Source organism: Zonotrichia leucophrys, chromosome 1A, assembly GCF_028769735.1.
Source record: "Zonotrichia leucophrys gambelii isolate GWCS_2022_RI chromosome 1A, RI_Zleu_2.0, whole genome shotgun sequence".
Taxonomy (NCBI): domain Eukaryota; kingdom Metazoa; phylum Chordata; class Aves; order Passeriformes; family Passerellidae; genus Zonotrichia; species Zonotrichia leucophrys.
This window is the reverse complement of record NC_088170.1, coordinates 59,793,928-59,815,844: the sequence shown is the minus strand read 5'-3', so window position 1 is coordinate 59,815,844 and position 21,917 is coordinate 59,793,928. Positions and strand designations below refer to the sequence as shown.

The window sequence follows — 21,917 nt, the reverse complement described above, 5'->3', positions numbered from 1 at the left end:
CACCCTTGGTGGAATCTTATCAGCACCAAGCAGAACATGACGGTCACCATTCTAGGTACAAATATTGTGAATTAACAGATCCAAAACAAAGCATGTCATTACTGACATTTAGTTTCTGACCCATGTAATTCAGTGTATCTCTGCTCTGTGGCTGCTTAGCTCGGTGTTCTGTATTTTCTGTTCATGTATTTTCTGAAGCACATAATTTTACAGAATAACCTATTGATGATTATACAAACAGGAAACAAAAACAACCCACATTGTTTTCTTAACAACCTTAATCCTAAACTTGTCCTTCAAAGTACTCAAAACTTCTTGCAGCTTGGTGTCCTCCACAAAATTACTAATAGGTAATATACATTGTAGCACCCAAGGTGTGGCTGAAGCTGTTGTGTGAATACAAGAGACTTCATCTGAAACACCCCCAACACTGAATAACAGGATAGTTTTAAACCAGTTTTGATAACTTTCTATAGTTAAAAGATTACCTCAGTGATTCCCACCATGAAATCTCATTAACTGGTTTTAATTAGTTGCCAGAAGTTCATGCCTTTAAATAATATGTCCTTTTTATATATATTTATCTTTGTGGGATATGAAAATAAAATGTACAGCAATAGCAAAAAAAAATCCACCCAAACCAACCCACATATCCCACAGACCAAAAGAAATCATAAACAAAACACGATTTGCCAATGAAATTATGAAGGAGAATAACAACCCTTTTTATTGGCAACAATAGGCTTTAATTCTGTAAATGAGCAAGACAATTTGATACAGACACATTTGGCCAAGTTTTATAACACTGAACAATGTTGTAATCTCATTCAACTTTAAAATTATAGGGAAGCTATTAGAAAAAATACCACAGCCCTTGCTTAAGATTTTCTACTGGGGAGAAAAAAAAAGGTACTTAGAAAAAGGCAGAGTTAATGCAAGGACAAGCGACATCAAGAGGTTTTTCCACTTCATGTGTTGCAAATGACACATTCAGACCTAACATAAAAACATAGACAAAACAATAGAAGTGTGCAGGTATTCTGGCCAGCAGTTAGTTTTACACATCTGTGATGCAATATTAAATTATCTCTTTCTTTAAAAGGCACATTTCTTTGATGTAAAATTCAGCTTTTGTGGTTCATTAGGACATGAAGATGAAGAGTGAAACAATTTTACCATGCTTGTGCTTAAACAACACAGCTGTATTGGAAGACTTCACCCCACAAAACATACAGTGAAGCTGTATGAAGCTTGTACATCAAGGTACAGGGCATAACCTGAAAACTATCAAGTGGGAGAGGACAGTCTAACAATGAATAATTCAAGTCAGCCATTAATCCTAAGAATATGTTCTGTGCTGAAGTTATTATTGCTGCAGCAGGTGAAATGAAGAGTTTAAAAATAATTTTTTTATCAGTGGTGTACATCAGAGCAAGTTATTCCCAGACAACACGTAATATAGAAATCACTTTTGGATCACCTCTCTAAATTTATAAACAAATAACTAATAAAGTTTGTCATGAAATTGGTATGCAAGCTTTAGTTCTGAAACGGAGAAACCTGGCATTTAGAAATCCAATTCAATCTCAAAAATCTATTGTGTACATTCTGTTAGTATTGTTCCATTAGTTCAAATCAAGCAGGGCTTACAAGGACTGACACTGTTTCAGTTTTCAAACCGGTCATTTGTATTCAAATTCCGTGACTCTCCATGGCGTAAGACAAAGAAGTCATCTTTTTTCAAGCCATATCTTTCAAGAGCTTCATTCAATTTAACTGGAGGATCCAAGTAATACTGAAAAAAATGAGAATAATATGAGGGAAAAGATACCACTGCAACATTTTTTTGAAGGGAAAAAAATCTCTAAAAAACGGGGGGAGGAGAAGGATATTTATCAAATTAAAATGTTTGGGTTCATTTTAGATTTTTGGAATATAAGAACGCTGATTTACAGCTGCAGAGTAAGTAGCAAGGCTCAACTTGTGAGCCCGCACTCGGTGCCTCAAGGCAGGAATAGATCCCTCCGTTGGAAGCGCTGCCGCCAGCAGCCGGCGCTTTCCCCGCTGCGCACCCCGCGCTCCCCCCTCGTTACCGCCGTGTTTGTTACATTGCCCAAAGGCACCGCCACGGAGAAATCCTCTGTATTTGTGCTCCTAAATACACACTAACTTTTGTACCGCGGACACAGTAACACAGCTTATTGGAAACGCTGCGGACGGGAAATGTTCTATCCACCCATCGCATCCTGTGCTCCCTCCACGCTCTGCCACGGAGCTGCACGAGCAGCAGGGACGGAGCTTAGACGGGACAACATTTGACAGATCAGGTGATCACACTATTAAAGTGGTGCAACTGATGCAAAAACAAAGTTGAAAAACAGCTACCAGACAGTATCAAAATAAATGTAGCTACTTCCTATTCACTGCACTTTCAGTTGCTGTGAAAGTATCTGGGTAACCTTCTTATTAGACCTGTGGACTTAGGGGGGGTGTAGAGGGGAATAAAACATCTTAAAAAATCAAAAATTCAGAATAACTCAATTTTTTCATATCCTTTCTGGTTTTAACTTTGAATCAACTATTAAAAATACTGTATATATTTACTAAACAGATATAATTAATAAATACTGTTTGACCTACTGGCATGCAGTTCTTACTATCTCCAAGTGATGCACCACTCTGTTTTTATTACTGCATAACTTAATACATAACACTGCAAAATACTGCATGTGTCCTCATCTGTTATGTTCCTCAGCATCTGGATATCAGAAATCCTCCACATTTGCTTCAATAACTCTGTACTCTTTTAACCATGGAAATATTTTATGTAATTGGTTATGAAAAGCTAAGCATTGTTTTGAACAGCAGCATATAGAGTAACAATTTTCACTCATATAAAGTTCATATTTTAAGTTTACATTTACAGATATGACAAGCAAAGCTTCACTAATGACTGTCTAGCACTTGGAAATCTCAACTCATGCTTAGTGTTGCAATTTACCTCATTTGCTAAAGCAAAGGTCCCCCAATGAATTGCTACAGACTTCTTTGCTTGAACATCAATATGGATTCTTACTGCTTCTTCAGGATCCACATGCTGGTATTTCATAAACCACCTACCAAAACAAAAAAGCACTTTTTTTGTGTCACCTAATCCAGTGCAAGATTTCTCCTTTACTGCCATTGCAAAGTACAAAAAGAAATATGTGCTCACCTAATCAAAAAAAATCATAAGCATGTACACCTGGACAATATACAGAACACTCAAGATCAGGAAACTAACATATACCAACATAACAGCAAACAGCAGTTCATTTATTGTACTGTCTTTTTGAAGGATATTTTCTTATCACTATTTTCAATAGGTTAAGGACATATGAGGCATTAGGGCCAAAACTTGAAATCCATCTCTGAAAAAATTTGGTGCTAGCAGTGCACACCAAAAACTGTGTGCTTCAGAAATAGCCACAGGGATAGGCAAAACAGAAGAGAGAACCTGGCAATTCACAGAATTTTTTACCATGCTGTTTGGATTCCCATCTTTTTTTCTCAGTCCATACATTCTTTCCTTCCAGCATCATATGAGTACTATCATCTAAATGTTGTCTCCAAAAGGAAAAAAGTTATCTCTCCTGAACAAACAGATTTTTCACACACTATAACCAAGTCATCCTTGTCTCCAGATAAGTTGCAAAACCAGGGTCAACACTGAAGCAAGAGAAAAATGCAGCAAATGACATAAACTGGAATGGCCTGGATAAAATTATGCTGTTTCAGAAAAAAAGGCACAGAGTAATTCCACATTTTCACTCAACATTTTTAAGGGAAGAAAGACTGCTGATTCATCCTTGTTGTCCTTAAGTCTGAAGAAAATACTCTCCAAAAACTTTATTAAAACTACAGCTATAGTTTTAACTTCTGGGTGTATTTTTTGTCTTCAGTACATAATTTCATTTACGTATATCGCTCAAACTCTGATTTTCTTACCTGGGCTCGTAAGCTCCAATGGGGATGGCTGCAAGATCAAAAGGTCCAAACCTTTTACCTATTTGTTCAAAAGCAAAACAATATCCAGTATCTCCTGCGAAGAAAAACCTGTTCCAAGGTCCCAAGACAGACCAGCTGCCCCAGAGAACCTTGTTATCATCTGTCACAGTCCTTTTGCACCAATGCTGGGAAGGAGTGAAGACAAAAGTGACCGCGTCGTGACCAGGGACACAGTTCTCCTCCCACCAATCCAGCTCGATGACATTCTCGCAGCCGCACCTCTGCATCCAGGGCAGGAGCCCCAGGGGCACGAACCAGCGCAGCTCGCTGCCGAAGCGCTCGTTGAGGCCGGCCACGCTGTTGTAGTCCAGGTGATCGTAGTGGGTGTGGCTGATCAGCACCGCGTCTATCCTGGGCAGCTGCGCCACCGTGCACGGAGGGCCTCGGAAGCGCTTGGGGCCCAGGAGCTGAATGGGGGAAGCTCTCTGGCTGAAGATTGGGTCCGTGAGAAATACCAGTTCATCCATTTCCACCAGAACGGTGGCGTGTCCCAGCCACGTGACCCGCATTCCAGCTCCTGTCTGCCCAGCATCTTCTGGGCTTCGAACAAAGTAAGGCTGTAACACTGGGAGTTCTTTGTCGAGTTCCTGGCAAAAAAGAACACAATATGCATGAGAGATTTCAGAATGTACTTGGCCATGGAACAAAAACTGCACACAAGGCAAAATCTATACAGTCAAGTCTTGTACTTTGTTTATGCTTTTATGCAGAGAACTGCAGCACACACCAGATGCCTTTTTAATGTCCATTTTCCCAGCTACTTCCTCCTCATTTATTTTTAGGTTTTTACTACATTTACACTTCTCTAAGAGAGTATCCCATCAGGCCAGGAGACTTGATAGTGCCTTGCAGTGCTTTCACTGCAATGTCCCCAGACTAACAGCATCACAGGAAGGGATTCCTCCACCTGAAAAAGAATATGTATACATACACACGCACAGAGTGTTACTCAACAAATACTCAAGTTTAGCTTATGCAACTCAATAATGCATCCTCTTAAGTCCTAGCACAAGTAAGTCACACATGAAAGAAACTGCCATGTTCCCCAGCCACACTCCACTAAAGCTCTGCTAGCTTTTGTCAGGCCCTCTCTCTCTGCCCATCCTCATTACATCTAGAAGTAGCACACAAAGGTTAACCTCACTTGGCTAATGTTAGCTATTACAATTCTGCCTTCCCATCTTGCCAAGAATATAATGAACATTCATAATGAACAAAATAACTTTTAAGATAAACCTTAAGGTACATAGATATGCTTGGTTATGAAAAGGTTCCACCACCTCCTCCCTTATTCCAGCTTGACAAGTTTTGCAGTCCCTACTTGAGTACGACAGGTCAGAAAACTGATCTGGCTGAACTTAATCCAGAGGTAAAAAATACACAGCTCTCATTTTGATTGGCTCCAGTCAGACTCTGTGAGTATCCTCAAGCTGGCACAAAGGAGGCCATGGCTGCACATTACCTACTGAAACTCACTGCCCAACCACCACTCATTCTCTCATTTTGAACCAGAGTTATGCTCTTCACTGCAGGTGGGTTGAAGTGCTAATGCAGAAGTTTTATATGTAATAAATAAGAGCTTTCCTATTAAAAACAAACAAACAAACAGTCTTCTCAGAATTCCTGACCATCTCCAGCCTAGCCACAATGTGGCTAAGGCTCTCCTCCCAAACACTTATGGTCTGAACCCCTCACTTTGCTTTAGAAGAATTTCCACGTGCTAGGGCAGCTTTTAGACTCCTGATACTCCTCTCCCTCATAATCACAAATGTCCCAGCACTTCTGGTTCCAAGTCAAGTTCTGCCTGCCATGGCTGCTGCTCTCATTCTCTCAGCCTAGCACAGATTAGCACTATCAGGGAGTTTATACAGAGCTGACCTTGTGCTCCTTTACAAGTCCAGCTGATGCTGTGACAGTTCAGGACTCCAGGAGCTGCCTTGCTAAACCAGTCCTGACAGCTTCAGGGAAGTTACTTTCTCCACAATATTTTATTGATTTGGAAGGCATATGTTGGGAAAAACAAAGCATGCACATCTCCATCCCCCTGCAATTCTGCTGTAAATAATAAAATATTCATGAAATTGCTTTTTCTGAGAGCTAATGGACAAGACATGTTTACTGAAGAAGTTTCATTACTGTCTCCAGGAATGAGAAATAGATAACCTTCTATAAAGCTGAACATAAGGTTAGTACAATTCATCCCCTTAGTTCATACAGGAAAAGTAGGAATCTTAGACTGAGATAAATGGCTGCTTCACCAAGAAAGAAGTCATCCTTTTCTTATCTCTATTTCATTCTAAGTACATGGGAACAACATTGGCCACAGAAATCTGAACTACAAAAGTGTTATACTGTGATATTTCAACCTAAAAAAAAAATATACACAAAACTAACATAGTACTCAAAAATGGAAATTAGGACAAACCAACAAATTACATATGGTTAAGTCAACAAATCAGATTATATCAAAGAAATAAAACTCAGATATGGAACTTAATGAATTGTCATAATGCAATTTAGGTCAATTAGTACATTTTTAATGGAAAATGTTCTTTTTAAGTAGCTGGTTTTAGAGTCAGACTCCGAATTTTCTCAAAACTAAATGAATTCACTTATTTTTGCTGACATTTGGCACAAATTAGTTTTTAAAATTAGCATTATGCAATATTAATAAACAATATTAAATAGATGAGGAACTGGCCAATTGGCAGATGTGAAAAATCAGTTCTTAAGTGGGACTCGGACATATTCTATGAAGTTTTATCTGGGCTACAGTTAATTTTCTTCCCAGTAGCACCCACAGTGCTATGTTTTGGATTTGTGCTGCAGTCAGTGCTGACAGCAGACTGGTGTTTTAGCTACTGCTGAGCAGTGCTTCCACAGCACCTCAGCCAGCTGACTGGGACACAGCTGGGACAGCTGACCCCAATCCATCAGAGATTCCCATACCAGACATTGCAGCCAGCAGTAATATCTGGGGTAAGAGGAGGAGGTGGGGGACACTCAGAGTGGATGGTGTTTATCTTCCCAAGTAACTCACAAGGCAGGCAGCCCTGCCTTCCTGGGGATGGCTCACACCTGCCTGCCCATGCAAAGAGAATAAATTTCTTAGTTGGTTTGTGCATGCAGTTTTTGCTTTACCTATTGAACTGTCCTTATCTCAACCCACAAGTTACTTTATTTTTCCCCTTTCAATCCACTGGGGAGGAAGCAGTGGAGGGTGGAAGCAAGCAGCTGACTGGAACTTGGCTGCCTAAAGCCACAACACATCTGCACTATTAATAAAGGCTTTACAGGGATGTCAGTGGGATTGATGCCATCGAGTACTTAGAATAGTTGATTTAAAGGTAGAACTAATCACTATAAAAGGCATTTGTGAAAGTCACACAGACAGGAAGATTGATAGAGCAGAGCACAGTCCAAACAGTAGCTGTCCTGACCTATTGAAATGAAATTCTGTGAACAAAAGTTCAAGACAAAGCAAGAGCACAAAGGCAGTGTAACCTGTACAGAGCTTGTGCTCTCCAGGTTTCTGATACACAGGCTTCTGATCCAAGCAATGATTCCTCAGAGGATGAGAGCACAAACCAGGCATGTTGTTGAGCTATCATGGTAAATCACACCAAAACATTACTTCTCAGTGCACATGATTTGTGTTTGGGGTTGTTTAGTTGTTTTTTTTTTTTTATTATTTTACAAAAGCACACTAAAATCCCCTTAAAGCAATAAGAAATACTCAACTCATAAGATTTCAAACTAAAACACAAATTCTATTAGCAGTATAGTTCACATGAAATACTTTAAACTCACACAACAGGATAAAGCAATATAATGAATGAAATATGTATCTTATGGAACTTTTATCCTGCTATAATACATTTTGTTCTGTCAGACTAACAAGAAACATATTAAAACTAGAAGAATTATAACAGATTTTTGAAATACAGCAATTATGTCAAATCAGCTACCAACAGAAGTAAAATGTGCTTAAACTGTCTTGTCTTCATTACCCAAGTAATACAAAAAATTCCTCCTGCTGTGTCCCTTCCCCCTCCCCGTTCTTGCCCTCCTAATGCAAAGCAAGAAAAAACACATGACAGGCTTTGGTAAGACTAGCTGATTAGCTTGGGATTTTTGGTGCTTAGTGCATACTGGAATACCACAGGATTTACAGAAATGAAAACAATCTAAACTGCTGATCCAACAACTAATAACGAAAGATCCTCCAACAGCACTGAACAAAGTTTATTAATAAAGCCTGTAATGAAAATACAAGGAGTGCATGTATTCTGGATGATGATCCAGGTTCGTTGTGTAGGCATGATTATAATACATATAGCTTTTCCACAGTGAAGCACAAGCACAGAGCCTGGATAATGTGCTCCTTTTTACATACACAGAGCACTTGGTACAGATAAACTGAACCTGCCCAGCATAGCAGGGCATCACCAGGCTCACCCAATGTGGAAACTGAAGCAGGGATCTGGCTCAGAGGATGTGACATCTTGCAGTGATAAATAAAGTATGGAGCCCTTAGTCTGAATTTTAAACAAGCTCAGATGCACTTCACAGGTTGATGTAGGGGTGGAAGAAAACTGGTTGAAACAAGCATCAAAATGGCTGAGGACTCCAGAAGTGCATTTCATTGATCCCTATCTAGGTTTTTCTCTTTCTGATTTACTTCACCAAACAGGCACCTAATTAAAAGATCTCCTATGCAAAAAATAAAATTAGCCCATGATTAATCCCAGCTGGGTCAGAGAGATGGCTTTTTGGCTTTTCAGCTGGTGCCTTGTAGATTTCTTTGTGATCATCCTTTATTGTAGGGACAAACTGTAAATTAAAGGGGACTGCTGCAGTTCTGCATCCCATCAGAGTGCTGCAGCTCTGCACCCCACAGTGCACCTCAGCTTTGCCTTCAAGGGACCTCAGTCACTGCCCAGCTTTCTCACTGGCACTGGGAAGACATGAAGTCTGTTCTACACAAACCAAGGAGGGCAGCAGTCAAAGGCAACTGAAAACTTACAGATGTGCATTTCATGGAAATGTGGCCAGCACACTGTCTAGAAAGCTGTACACACTGATGCCACCATGGTCACCACAAGGAAGAGACCAAATTTTAAAAAGTAAATTGCTGGAAGGGATCCCAAGACTGACACAAGTTTGCTGATCTTCTAAGTCAATTTATTTATTATTATATTATAGCAAATTTATTTGTTTCTTAAACATCCCCAAACCATCATGCATTAATGTCTAATGTGGCTTTCCTGCCCATAAAACTGATAGAATTCCTTCCTTCACAGGTAGTTCAGGTAAGACAAAATGGAAAGCTCTTTGCTAGATACTGGCTGTGAGATTTATAGCTTGTGCATACCTTCCTGCATGCTTAAAAGCATGATTAACACCTGCTTGTTAACAAGTACTGTCCTTGGCTGTGCACCCTTCAGCACAGCTTTTCTGAGTACAGTCAACATCAGAAATGCCCTGAGAAGTAATTCTGTCAAAACCCAGTCATCTTCATACCTCCTGTGCCCATAAAGATAACTCATGGCTTTCCAGTACCCATTACTCTTCATGGGAAAGAAGCTTCTCCTGTCTCCTCCTTTACATACAATACCTGACAAAAGCATTTCACCACCAACAAATAACAGTGTTACCCAGTAAACTGGCATTGTACTTTCAGTGTTTCAGTACAAATACTTGCTCAGGTTAGTTTTAACACATGCAATTTTTTTGCCTGGTGTACTGAAACATAAAAAAACAAACCTGTAAGTGTTTTCATAAGTAGGTGACAGAAACTATTACATTTTCATGCAAGAGATGCAATATATGTATTCAATTGCCATCTAGAAAAAAAGGTAAAATTTTAAAAATTGGATATGTCATAAAATAAGCTATTTCATGCAACACAAATTAAGTTAATAGAATGCTTCATAAGGCAACACCTATTAAAAAGGAATTGCTGTAAGTGGTTTATGACTGAGCTAGAGGGCCAATTTTTTTGGTTTTTTAAATATAAACTGAGCTGTATAAATTAAAGCATGTGGAACTGACAAGGAGATAAAAATTAAAGAGGTAGAAAGTATTAACCTACCTTTTGAAAAGAATAAAATGTCAATAAAATCAGAAAAGTAAGACTTAGAAAAGTCTCCAGAAGATGCCTAATAAGTATTAAGTTAGAAACTGTCCTATTTTATTGATTAGAGCAGAGGTAAAAGCAGTCTTAATCATAAAAGTAAAACATGGAAGTATTCACCTGCTTTGAGCGTGGCACATTGCTGTTATTTTTTTCCATGAAGGACCATTTCAAAATGTTGGGTAAGGTTGGTGATTTCCATGTTGGCCACGGGTTGACAAATCTCCCATCTTTGCCCCTCTTTGATTTAGTGACATCCTCTTCTAACCTGTAGTCCAGCCTGAAGCTTTTTCTGAAGGTCCTGGAAAGATCACTGGCCCCGGAAGCTCGACCCGAGTTCTGCCGTCTCTTCACTGCTTCCTTGGGGTACTGGTTACAGGAAGTTGAAGGCTGCTCCTCATCTGTGTTCTTATCCATGCCTTTTTCAGGAGAGCTAAATCAAATTTGAAATTAATCAATATTTTCTTGGTCTAGCATAAACATTCATAAGACTGAACGTTCTCACACACATTAGGAACAAGCCCGCCTTTCCTGTTTTATGATCTACTGGATTTTTTTAATCAACAAAATATGCTTTTAAAACAGTCACTGTTACACAAAAGACTTCCAAAACATGCTGTGACAAGCAGACATGAGGGCTCTTTGTAGTTCAGGCTGAATTTTACTCCCTGGAATGCACAGTTTCAGATACTAACACTATTATCTACCAACTGCAAAAGTGAGGGGGAAGGGTTCCTTAATTTACATTTTGGAAGAATAGTCATTCCTCCTGAAACTTATGACATTTGGTGCCTGATGTAACACAATCCTGCAAGTCTGTGCAAGAGGCACTGGGATATACCATACCTTAGGATTTGCCTATATAATGCCTTGGTTTTGTAGTAAAAACTGCAGTCTTGTGTAGCACTGCTAACACTTACACCAACACACATGCAGGAAACTCAGAACACAAAAGAATATTTGGTACTGTTTCATATTTTGTCTAAAGCAAACAAGAAGTTTATTATAATCAAGGTAAATAACTGTTTCAAATACAATTTTGATACACATTGAACTGAACTGACTGGTGAAAAGCCACAGGAAATTGAAATCTTTTAAATCACAGATGCAACATTCACTCTTAATTCCATTGTGAAATATAGAAAAGTGAGAAAATAACTGAGAAAAACTTATTTCTATGAAGTCATGATTCCGGTACATTTCTTAGAAAACTACAACTCAGTAGTCAGAGTATCTTATTCCAAACTGCACTTGGGTGTTGCAGACTTTACAAATATAATTGAATTATACCCAATGCAGAAAAACAAAATATCCCTATTTTATTTCAGAAGTTGTCAAAGCAATTCAATTGAATCTAAATGCTACAATTGCTATGTTTACTTTCAACTGAAATGTTGAAAGTAAATACACTGCTCTGTTAGCTTAGAAAAATGGTTACTGTTTTAATGAGTGCATAACTTTCTGGCATTTACAAATTCTACCTAATTAAAACTGGAAGACAACTAGTAATGAAAAGACAGCACTAGTTACAGCTAGGTGCAGGAATAGTTTTTAATAACAAATTGTGAAGTTCATCCTGTGGAAAATTCTCCACCACATCTGGTAGATGGACAGCTCTGTCCTCCCTGCTGTTTCACTAACTCAAATACTCAGAGTCCTCTGTACACTCAGGAGCACTGGGCTGGTGTAGGCAAGGCAGTCCATGCAACAACAATCCCAGAGAACAGAACTGAAGCTCACAGTTTTCCTAGAAATCTCATAACTCATTCTGCCCCATAAGCTCAGTCACAGGGAAAATTAAATGTATTGTTCACTGCACCATTTCAGCTAAGACATTACACATATGTGCCAGCAAACTGAACCCAATGCATCTGGGGATGATGCTCCAACTCCAAATGCAGAGCCCATTTCTGCTATTTCAGCAGCAGCTGATGACTAAACACTAAGTATGGTATCAGCTGCAAATAATATGACAATTGATAAATATTGTGAAATTTTCCTAACAAAATAACCATTATTGTGCTATGCAGTAGAGATAAAATACTAACACATCAAAATTCATTTCTAATAAAAAAGCATGAACAGCATTCAGAAAACATGGCTGATAGAATTTTTTTTACCCCTGGTCACAATCTTATTTTATGTAATTGCTTTGTACTCCTGTTTCCCTGCAGTTTTACTGAAACCATTCCACTAACATATTTCCTGTTTAGCATTAGGATACCATATCTGCATCAGTTTCAATTTAACTCTTGCTATTTCCAGGCTTTTTTCCTCTATTCCACTAAACATTTCCCAGAATCAGCCTTCAATGAAACACTCAACTTGCTCTATAGCATTTTAAGCAGATGTAAATGGTAACACAAGGAATCAGTGCCACAGAAAGGCAGACAGAATACCCAAAAATTGGCACTGAATATTTTAGCTGTTACTTTAACTTAAGAGTTGGGTTGTCTTTTACATTCCTCCAAGAGCATTTTCAATGCCAAGTCAGTTTATTAATTTAACAAAGCACACAGACACAGCATAAAACAGCTACTCTTTTAGAAAGCATCATGAAAACAGATCACAAAAGTTTAATCAGATGGGTGCTTAATTCCAGGAAATTATTCTCTTAACATCTCAGACATCTGATTTTTAAAGTGTATATAACCACCATAATTATTGCTCCTACAAGACATTTTATATTAGAGACTAGGGTGCCTAAAGTTTTATTTTTAAGCTTCTCTTTATCTATTCATTCATCGCTAAAATAGGTGAATTTTACTTTTGCTTAAACCTTCATATAAACCTTTGATCTTTTGCTGAAAGTATAAACCCCTAAGGGAAGCAGGGATCGACTGTGCTGATTAAACAGAGACAATGCCAAAGCATTGAAGGCACTGCAGGTATCTCTCTGTCTGCCAACATATTTTCCACATGATGTACATACATTACTTTCATTAGTATTCCATAAGCAACTGAAGGGATAAAAGACCTCAGTGCTCACAGAATACTTTAAACCTTTTACATGCATAAGAAGGGGACAGATTTACAATCAGTTAAAGTATTCCTGATGAACCGTAGGTTCCTTTGAAGTATCAGTCTTGCCAGATAGTTTCTGTTCCACTTCAATTTATTAAATATACCCTACAATATTCATGACATAATTTTCTTATATAGAAGAGCAAGATGATAATTTCTTGAAAGCCAGAAATCATTAGCTTAAAATAAAACCCAACCAATTATAAGCCCAAGGAGATTCTTATGCTTTTGCAAAAGAAAGCCTCTACAGATAAGGAGATTTAGCAGGTATACATTAAATACTAGAAAAACCCAATCAGAAATCAGTTGGTTTTTCTGCCAGCTTTCCTAAATTCTTCCTACCCAAAAATAATAGTTTGGCACTTGAAAAACTACTTGAATGGCAGCAAAAATTATGAGCTATAGAAATACAGAGTTCTGTTCACTTAGGAGGGACAGAGGGAAGGGATCACATCTCTGGTTAATGTTTATTGTTATATAAAGTTCTTCCTAAAATATTTTTATACTTTTAAACATAAAGAAAAACCACTATTCCACTTAAAACCATTAAACAGCTTTCCTGGCCAATGTAGCCCATCCTTTAGGATGAGGCAACTTACCCCAGCTGAGGGCAAGTGCATTGACAATATTTGTAAGAGGGGCTCAGGACAGACACAAGGCAATCACCCCCTCTCTCTGTGGCAGAGGTGCTTTGCTCTTTCAGCTGAATTCAGAAGAGGAAATGAAGCAAGACATACAAACTCCTAAAGAAGACCATTAGTCATCCAAATCCACGAGGCCAGAAGGTGTTCTAGACAGAGGGAAAGAACACAGAACAGGCTGATGAATAAGACAAAGTTTAACATGCATCAAAATGCTGAGCTCACAGATCAGGTTTTCCAACATCAAATACAAAGGCATCCCTCATAATCCACAAAGGAAGAGTGAAGTTGTAGATCTGGCAAGACATGGCATGGAAGATCCATGTCTGACATCCCACTAAACTGGCTTACAACAGGATATGGCCCTTAGGACAACAGGTTTTGGGTAAATGGTTCATTTTAGCATTGCTTATATAACTGAAGACGTGGATACAAATGTTTTAGCTTTAAGCCTTGTGTTTATTTAGGAAAATAACAAAAATTTAGCTAAATATTTTAATGCTCTGTTTCAAAATAAGGTTTGCAAAAGGATACAACAACATTATAAGAAGCACTCTGCCATTATAATTTTTCTTTTTAAATGGTCTTGTAAACAAATTACGTGAACATCGCCATAAAATCTCGTCTTCACTTTTTTCCACCCAGTCTCTGCTAAGATCTGCTGCTCCATAAATGCAAGGGATGTAGTTCCCCTGCTAATCACAAAGCCGTGAACAACATGCTACAAAGCATCAAGCCAAAACAGACTTACTCCTAATTTGTACACAGAAATGTGGTCCTTATGTAACAAATCCACAGGCCTGACAGTTTAAGAATTACTATCAGGCCATGGTTTACCAGAACACAACTTCCCCAAAACTTGAAAATTGCCTGAATACCTTGAATTTCTCTGCTTTTTTTTGAAGTAAAGGGTTTGGTTCATTTTTAATCACTGTCTCTCCGTGTAAACTGCATCCAGAAGTAGGCTGCACTAATGATCACCTAGGAGAGATAGCACATAATTCCCAGCAAACTCACACCACTGCAGCCTCACCAAAACAAGACTCTGAGCTTTCTCCATAAACAGCTACACAACTCTGAAGTTTTCTTTCATTATACACATTTTTCTTTCATTTTCTTTCATTTCATTATACACATTTTTCTTTCATTATACACATTTTTAATGACTGCAAAAACCCAAGCATTTTGGCTTGAAATAAAACAAAAAATTATTTCAGTTAGAAGGAAAGGTATTTGCAAACTCTAGGGACCATGTAAGTAATTGGCTCCCACAAGCTTTACTATCAAATGCCTGCCAGCTAAGTTTTGGCTCTGCTTTTATTTTCCCTTCAGCTCTGAAATTGGCTGCTTTAATTAATGAACAGTTTGAGACTGGAAAATTCTGAATGCATTTAAACTTTTATTGTGCTTCAAGTTGTTCCATCTTACCATTGCAGACTCACCAGAACAAGAACCTGAGCTTTCTGTGAACTGTATACTCCTTCTTTCACTATACCTATTTTTTATCACTGCACAGCAGTTGCACCAGCAATTATTCCAGATGCTCTTGTTATTAGGATTTCACACAAAGATCTCTCAAGCTTGCATTAGCTGATCTGTGAATACTTCTATTGTTTGAATCACATTAAAAATCCTCAGTAACAAAAAGTGTTGCCAAAATTTTCGTTCAACATATCTCTAAGTATCCTGATTCTACACTGTCCTCGTGTACTATTCAAGAAAGATTAATAAAAGAGTTGTTAACAGAAAAAGGAATAGCTCTCTCCATAAACAGCCTCATGGAATGAGAAGTCCTTTATCATTCTTATCTAGCTTTGAGGATCAACAGTAAAACAAAGCAAAGTTTTATCTAGACATCACAGAGAAAAATAAGATTACAAATAAAAAAAGTTGAAACATCTACCCACAGACATCTGTTGTTAGGCTTATTCTATAGCAGCTGTATTACTTAAGCAGCTACTACCATGAGCCAATCCATTTCTGTCCTCACTGCTCACCTGGGCTTGCCAAAACAAATACTTTTGTCCACATGGTGAACTTGTTTAAGAAACTAATCTAGCTGATAGTCACTTCTTACCTTCCCATCCCTAGAGAAGCATTTAATTTTCACCTGCATCATGGAGCAACCATGCAGGTGTTTATACCAACAAACTGGTTAGGACAAGGAAGGGTGAGAACAGGAATATATTGTTGTAAACAAAAACTACTTATGCCAGCACTGGCCTAGAAAAAATAATTAATTAAATACCCTCTATTTAGAATTCACTGTGTGGCTCAGTTACACATACCACCAAGTTAGGTTCAACAATTCCTCCTACCCTTTCATTTTCAATCTATTCTCTTCCAAGGTTTCATTTACACTTAGCACTGATGCTGCTGCCTCTCTCCATTTACCTCCTTAGACAGTGATGTTCCATATTATAACCAAGCACATTCAACAGCTCCCTACCACCCACAGGGCAGCCCACTCCCATTACTGCACATTCCACCTCTAGTTTGCTGGCATTCATTAGGGGAACTAAACCAACAGAAAGTTATTCATGCCTATCAGCTACACCTTTACATGCCTCTGGATGCAAATGCAAATAGGCTTCAGAGTCAGGCCCATCAGGAGTCCCTGGAGCCAATCATTTCTAAAGGCTGGGTTAAACCTGACCAGCTGTGGGCACTGTGGCAGCTGAATAAAGACCCTGGATCTGGGACAATACAGAACCATTTCCCCTTTGTTTCCAGGTGCCCCAGCTGATTGTCCCTGTGAGCATTCTGTAGTCCCCAAACATGTCTATGATCTGTAGATAATATGAGAGAAGATTTTTGTTACATGCATACCCTGTTTAGGTTGTGATCCCTGATATGACAGCAGCTGTCCACAGGGGACACGCAGCAGAACAGAGATGACAGACCCAAGAGAATATTTATTTAGTGTTACAGGCCTTTAAAAGAAATTCTTTTCCTCTCTACCCTCATCTTTTACTGCAGTCTTGAATAAAAGAACCCAAGAGTTGGCTTGTGGCCATCACATCTGAAAGAGCAGCCTAGACTATCATTATGATTAAGCACAAGAGCAATGTAATTCTGTGCTATTGCTGAAGCAGTCACCAAAGGGAAGCTGGAGTCAAATCTCCCTACCCCAGAAAGGAAATTACTTTCCTTTGCTCTCCCTAAACAACCAGTTTCATAAGACTAGTTAATTTATAGGGAAGGATGTTGAAAGAACAAGAGATGGAATCAAAGTTTTCTTACCTGCTCTGCAGGGCTGAGGCTGGGTTTGTGCATTACAGCTGTGTTATGGCACACAAGGAGCAGGGTTTGTGCATTACAGCTGTGTTATGGCACACAAGACAATAGCTGGGTCACAAATCAGGTGCAGACAATTTTTTAAATCAACAGAAAAATAACTGTAGATGGCATATGCACACAGCTGTACAGGCAGGTTGTGCATTCCAACAGCAAGTGCAATCTCCATGGATAGCCCTTCATACTCAGATTTCAATAAAGCTTTTCCAAAAGAGCAAACATGAAAGTTGTAGCAAGCCAGCTCTGGGATCCAGAGCCCAGCTGTAACGTTCTGGCAGCAGCTGCACTGCTGTAACTCTTTATGCCAACGGGCAGTCCATGAGTTTCAGCTGCTTACTGATGTGACTCCAGGTCATGACAGAGGCACACCTTGCCAGGATGGGGTTCACTGTTAGAAAAGATTGTCAAACTTTGAAGTTGAGCATTTAAAAACACTTTAGCCACTCCTGTGTGTTAACAGCCTCTGCATCTTGGAGTTTGCATTTTAAGTTATGATACCATTAAAGCTGTTAGCATACGTTTTTCTTAACTAAAAAAAAAAAAAAGTTTTAAAATATTACAAGCTCACACTCCATCCTAAGGGTAAAGGTTTTCCATCTAACATCTTAATGTCAATTAGATATGACTAAACCCATATGCTATTACATGGAATGAAATTAAGGCTCCACTTCAACATGCTGGGGGAGAAAACTGATGTCCTTTGCAGCTTGTGGTTAGAGAGGCAATGTAAGAACTGTTTCCATAAAAACAGACAGAAATCATGTTAAAGCTTTGATGCATGGGATCCACATGGCAAAGCAGGATCTAAAGTTCATTTACCATCGACTCCAGAACTTTTATGTGTGCAATTGCTATCTCCACCTCATTTACTAAGCCTTTTAATTTTCTTTTTCCTTGTCTCCCTGTGCCAGAAAGGAACAAACACCTATGCAAACTTCCTCTAGACTCACACCAAGAATAATCCTTTAAACCTCTATAAAAGCTCAGTTGTCCAGGAAGTGCAGCAACACCCAAGAGCTCCATTTTATTTTTAAGTTAATAGACAGTCATAAAATTTTGTTTATATTCATATTTAAAGGTTTGTCTATTTTGAGTCCCTCTTTTCAGTTCAAGGTCCAGGTACATTTGGTCCAGTGTAATTTCTCTGCAACATGAAAATACTTCCCTAAATTATTTCTATTCTTGATTTTCAATATAAAATCAACTTTTGCTTGTCCTAACAACATTCTTTCTCTCCCTCTATATATTTACATACACCCCATACATATATGGATTTTACAGAACTATTTATAACATTTGAATTCAAATTTATTGAAATCCAATTGAATAATTACCAGGTTGGGTAAGATAAGGAAGTGAAATTTATTTTTTTAAATTAAAATAGATGCTTTTCTTCAATGCACCTGTTCAAAGGCCAACTTTAAAATGAGTTAAGCCAAAAGGGCACCAGCCTTTCCAAATAACGAAAGTTTTGAACATCCAAACTTGATACCAGAAAGCCAGAAACCACATCCAACACAGCACCCTTATAGTTCTTTAACTGAAACACACCCATTTTAAGAAGAAATTCCAAGGAACAGTACAGAGAGACAGCAAAACATCAGTCCTGAAGGAAACTGGAAACATTATGATACTTAAATGTTTTTCATTCCACCCTTATTTCCTATATATAAAGGGCCTTTGATTCCATCCCCACAACTCTAGATTACAATGTCTTCACTACTCTAAACAAAATGCAAAGTGCTTTGGTTGTAAGTCAACAACAGAAGTGTTAATACCAGAAGTTGTGTGGTTTGGGTTTTTCTTCTTATGAGAGAGTCAAGGCATCCTTCCAACACAAACATCTGAGCCTTCTACTCATTTTCAAGGCACCATCCTAAATACACAGGTGTTTTAAGGAGACAAAGTGTTTCATGTGAACACATCTGAACAGACACACTAACACCTTGCTACTGCCACATTCTTATCAGAAACAGCTGAATGAAACCTTCCTACAAAAACCAGTCCAAAGCACGACAAAAATATTCCCAAATATTTTAAGCCATAAAAGCTGTTGTCATATCATAAGCCTTACTCACCAGGCAGTGGGACTTCCAGCTCCAAGCACAGTTACAGGTCTTACAGAAGAAGTAACTCTTGGCAGAGATTCTTTAACACCCAATTTTTCACTCACACCTCTTATGAAACTTTGTTTTCCACAGCAGGGGTATGATGGCAGCAGTGGTTTCACAGTGTCAGCTGGCAATGCCCAGCTCTCTCTCCTGAACAGCTTGGCCAGGTTTATCTGCTTGGGCACAGTTGGCAGGCTGTTCAAACCCAAACCATCCCTTCCTTGCACAGCTGCTAAACACCAAGATGTTACATGCCAAGAGTATACAACACATACCTTCTTTCCTAGATTTTCTAACCATATTTAAACTGTACCTTCTTTCCTAGATTTTCTAACAATATTCCAAACTAAGTGCAACATTCAGTTTACAGAAAAATCCTTTTTGCTCGAATCTTTACGCACAAGGCAATCAAGTGATTTTCCATGGTCCTGGCTCTGAATGTATTAGAAGTAGGGCTCACACTGCAAACTATAAAGTTCAAGCAATAGACTGAAAAAAATTAAAGGGAGACCAGGAAAGGATTCATAGATGTGACAAAAAGCAAAACTAATTTCACTGCAGGTATTACATATAAAGACACTAATTAATATAGCAGTATTTCTGTTTTCCTCATCGCAGACAAAATAATTGCCTTCCTTTTTGCTGAAAAGAACTTAAAAGCTATTTCTGAATGAAGAATTAACAGTTTTGGTTCAAACTTGAGCTTATAAAGGCTAAGGAAATAGCATTTTTCTCCTGGTTATTCCTCAAATCTACTTAGATAATGCAAGTGAATAAAATTATAACAGTGGATTGCTTCCTCTTAAAAAGGCTTCACATCTCTTTTGATTTGAGGCCAAGCAGAAGCTGAATAACTGTTATTTATATTTGAACAGTTTCACTGTCATCCCTTACTTCCCTCCTCTCCCAAAGACAACTCTCCATCATCCATAACTGAATCAAACAGGGCTTTCCAACCTCCAGGTAATAAAAATTCCCATTGTTTTTTATAATAGGCATTTCACTTTGAGATAATTTGGGGTATTTTGAAAGCCACTGTTGCAATAATTCTTGAATTAATAAGTAAAAAGAATAATATTCTTGTCTTCCTCAAAATGTTATCTACAAAGTAAGATAAGCTTCCTACTTTCTTAACTGATATAGCTGCTACTATGAATAAAAAAAATACTCTTTTCAAAGGTTTTTTTGCAAGAAAACGGAAGTGATTTTCCTGTTATTGTCTTTAATTTTGATGCCCTTTTAGTCGAGGCAGTTTGAGAATGAAAGAAAAAATACTTAAGTACAAATAGTATTTGCCTTTAAAACTAAAAACTTGCTACATAATCACCATTTAGCAAATGGAAGAAATCATAGTCGTCACCAGAAAAAACATTTCTGCATAGGTTCATTAATTTTACTGCATGCAGTCAACAAACACTTTCCCCAAACCCTTGCTAGCTAGAGATAATTGACGATCATTGAGATTATTTGACTGCACTAATTGCATTAAATGACCTCCTTAATATCCTCCGCTTCGCACTATACAATGCGAACAGAAACATCAGTTCGTGCCTCCTCTTCAAAAGAAAACATTCTCCAAGCCGCCGACACTATGAAGCGGATTTTTTTTTTTTTTTTGCGATTATATAACTTGTTTCTTTCCCAGCGCTGCTGCAGCATGTTTTACTGTCAATTGACAGAAACGAAAGCCTTGCGCTGGGAGCGACAGCAGGACTTTATTCCTTGCAGGGTTTCTTTCGCCGGTGCGAAAGGATCCCCCGGTCACAGCTGGATTTGGAGCCCGTCAGGGTCTGCGCCCAGCCGGGGCGGCAGGCAGGGAGCGGGGCAGTGAAACACGCCGAGCTCCGTGGGCAGCCGGGCTGTGCCGCTCTCCCCGGTCGGGAGCCGGGCTCGCCTCGCCTGCCCCACGCACCTCGCCCGCCCATCCACGAACTTTTCCAAGCGGGTGCCCGCGCCCGCTCTACCCCGCTCCCACAGCGGCTCAGCCCGGTCCCCGCGCACTCACCGGCCCCACCGCTCCCGCAGCGGCTCAGCCCGCTCCCCCCACATTCACCGGCGGGGCCCCGGTACCGTCTGTGTCTGGAGAGCCACTGCCGAGCTCGGAGCAGGTGCTCCGCTCCTCCAGCCGCCAGCCGAGCTCTGACGGCGGCAGCCCGGGCAGTGCCTGCCCTCCGGACGGGCACGGGGCGGGAGCCGCCGCTCGGCTTGCCTCCTGCTCACAGGAAGGCGCAGGGGCAGAGACCCCCGGCCCCAGAGCGCTGCTGCCGCTGGAGCGCCGCTCACCTCCTAGGCTGCTGCTGCCGCCCCTGAAGAGTCTCGTCCCCCTTCTCCTCCTCCTCCATGGTGCCGCTCCACCCCTTCCACGGCGGCGGCTCTGTAGGTCTCCGGTAGGAGCTGTTAAACGGCTGCGGCGTTCCACCTGACCAGCCCGCCGCTGAGGGCAGCGCCGCGAGCTGCACGGAATAGCTCCACAGCGCCCGGCGCCCCGCCATGGCCAGCCGGGGCTCCGCGACGCCCGGCCCCTCACCGTGGCGGGCAGAGGGCACCACACGGCCCGGCCCCTCATCGTGGCGGGCAGAGGGCACCACACGGCCCGGCCCCTCGTCGTGGCGGGCAGAGGGCACCACACGGCCCGGCCCCGCACCGGGGAGCGGCGCCGTT

General features: G+C 39.9%; 1 protein-coding gene across 6 annotated transcripts; it reads right to left on the bottom strand.

Moving 5' to 3' along the window:
* Positions 1-696: 696 nt before the first annotated feature.
* Positions 697-21,874, bottom strand: NAPEPLD (N-acyl phosphatidylethanolamine phospholipase D). 6 transcript variants are annotated; one of them, XM_064702905.1, is made up of 6 exons: positions 21,540-21,731; positions 13,807-13,997; positions 10,304-10,616; positions 3,988-4,634; positions 3,002-3,116; positions 697-1,795 (listed from the first exon to the last, which is right to left on the bottom strand). In XM_064702905.1, the coding sequence occupies exons 3-6, from the start codon at positions 10,598-10,600 to the stop codon at positions 1,667-1,669; spliced, it is 1,188 nt and encodes a 395-aa protein (XP_064558975.1). In that variant the 5' UTR covers positions 10,601-10,616; positions 13,807-13,997; positions 21,540-21,731; the 3' UTR covers positions 697-1,666. The 6 variants fall into 6 exon arrangements, with proteins under 6 accessions (XP_064558975.1, XP_064558974.1, XP_064558976.1 ...); XM_064702904.1 differs by lacking the exon at positions 21,540-21,731 and adding an exon at positions 21,262-21,533; XM_064702906.1 differs by lacking the exon at positions 21,540-21,731 and adding an exon at positions 21,327-21,533.
* Positions 21,875-21,917: the final 43 nt, after the last annotated feature.

Excerpts from the sequence above, each read along its gene's own strand:
- NAPEPLD (XM_064702902.1), bottom strand. The coding sequence starts at position 21,748 with ATGGCGGGGCGCCGGGCGCTGTGGAGCTATTCCGTGCAGCTCGCGGCG. Across the intron at positions 10,617-21,539 it reads CGGCAGCAGCAGCCTAGGAG|CTCTCCTGAAAAAGGCATGG; the intron begins GTGAGCGGCGCT and ends AATTTGATTTAG. Across the intron at positions 4,635-10,303 it reads ATGTGCCACGCTCAAAGCAG|GAACTCGACAAAGAACTCCC; the intron begins GTGAATACTTCC and ends CTTTTTTGCCAG.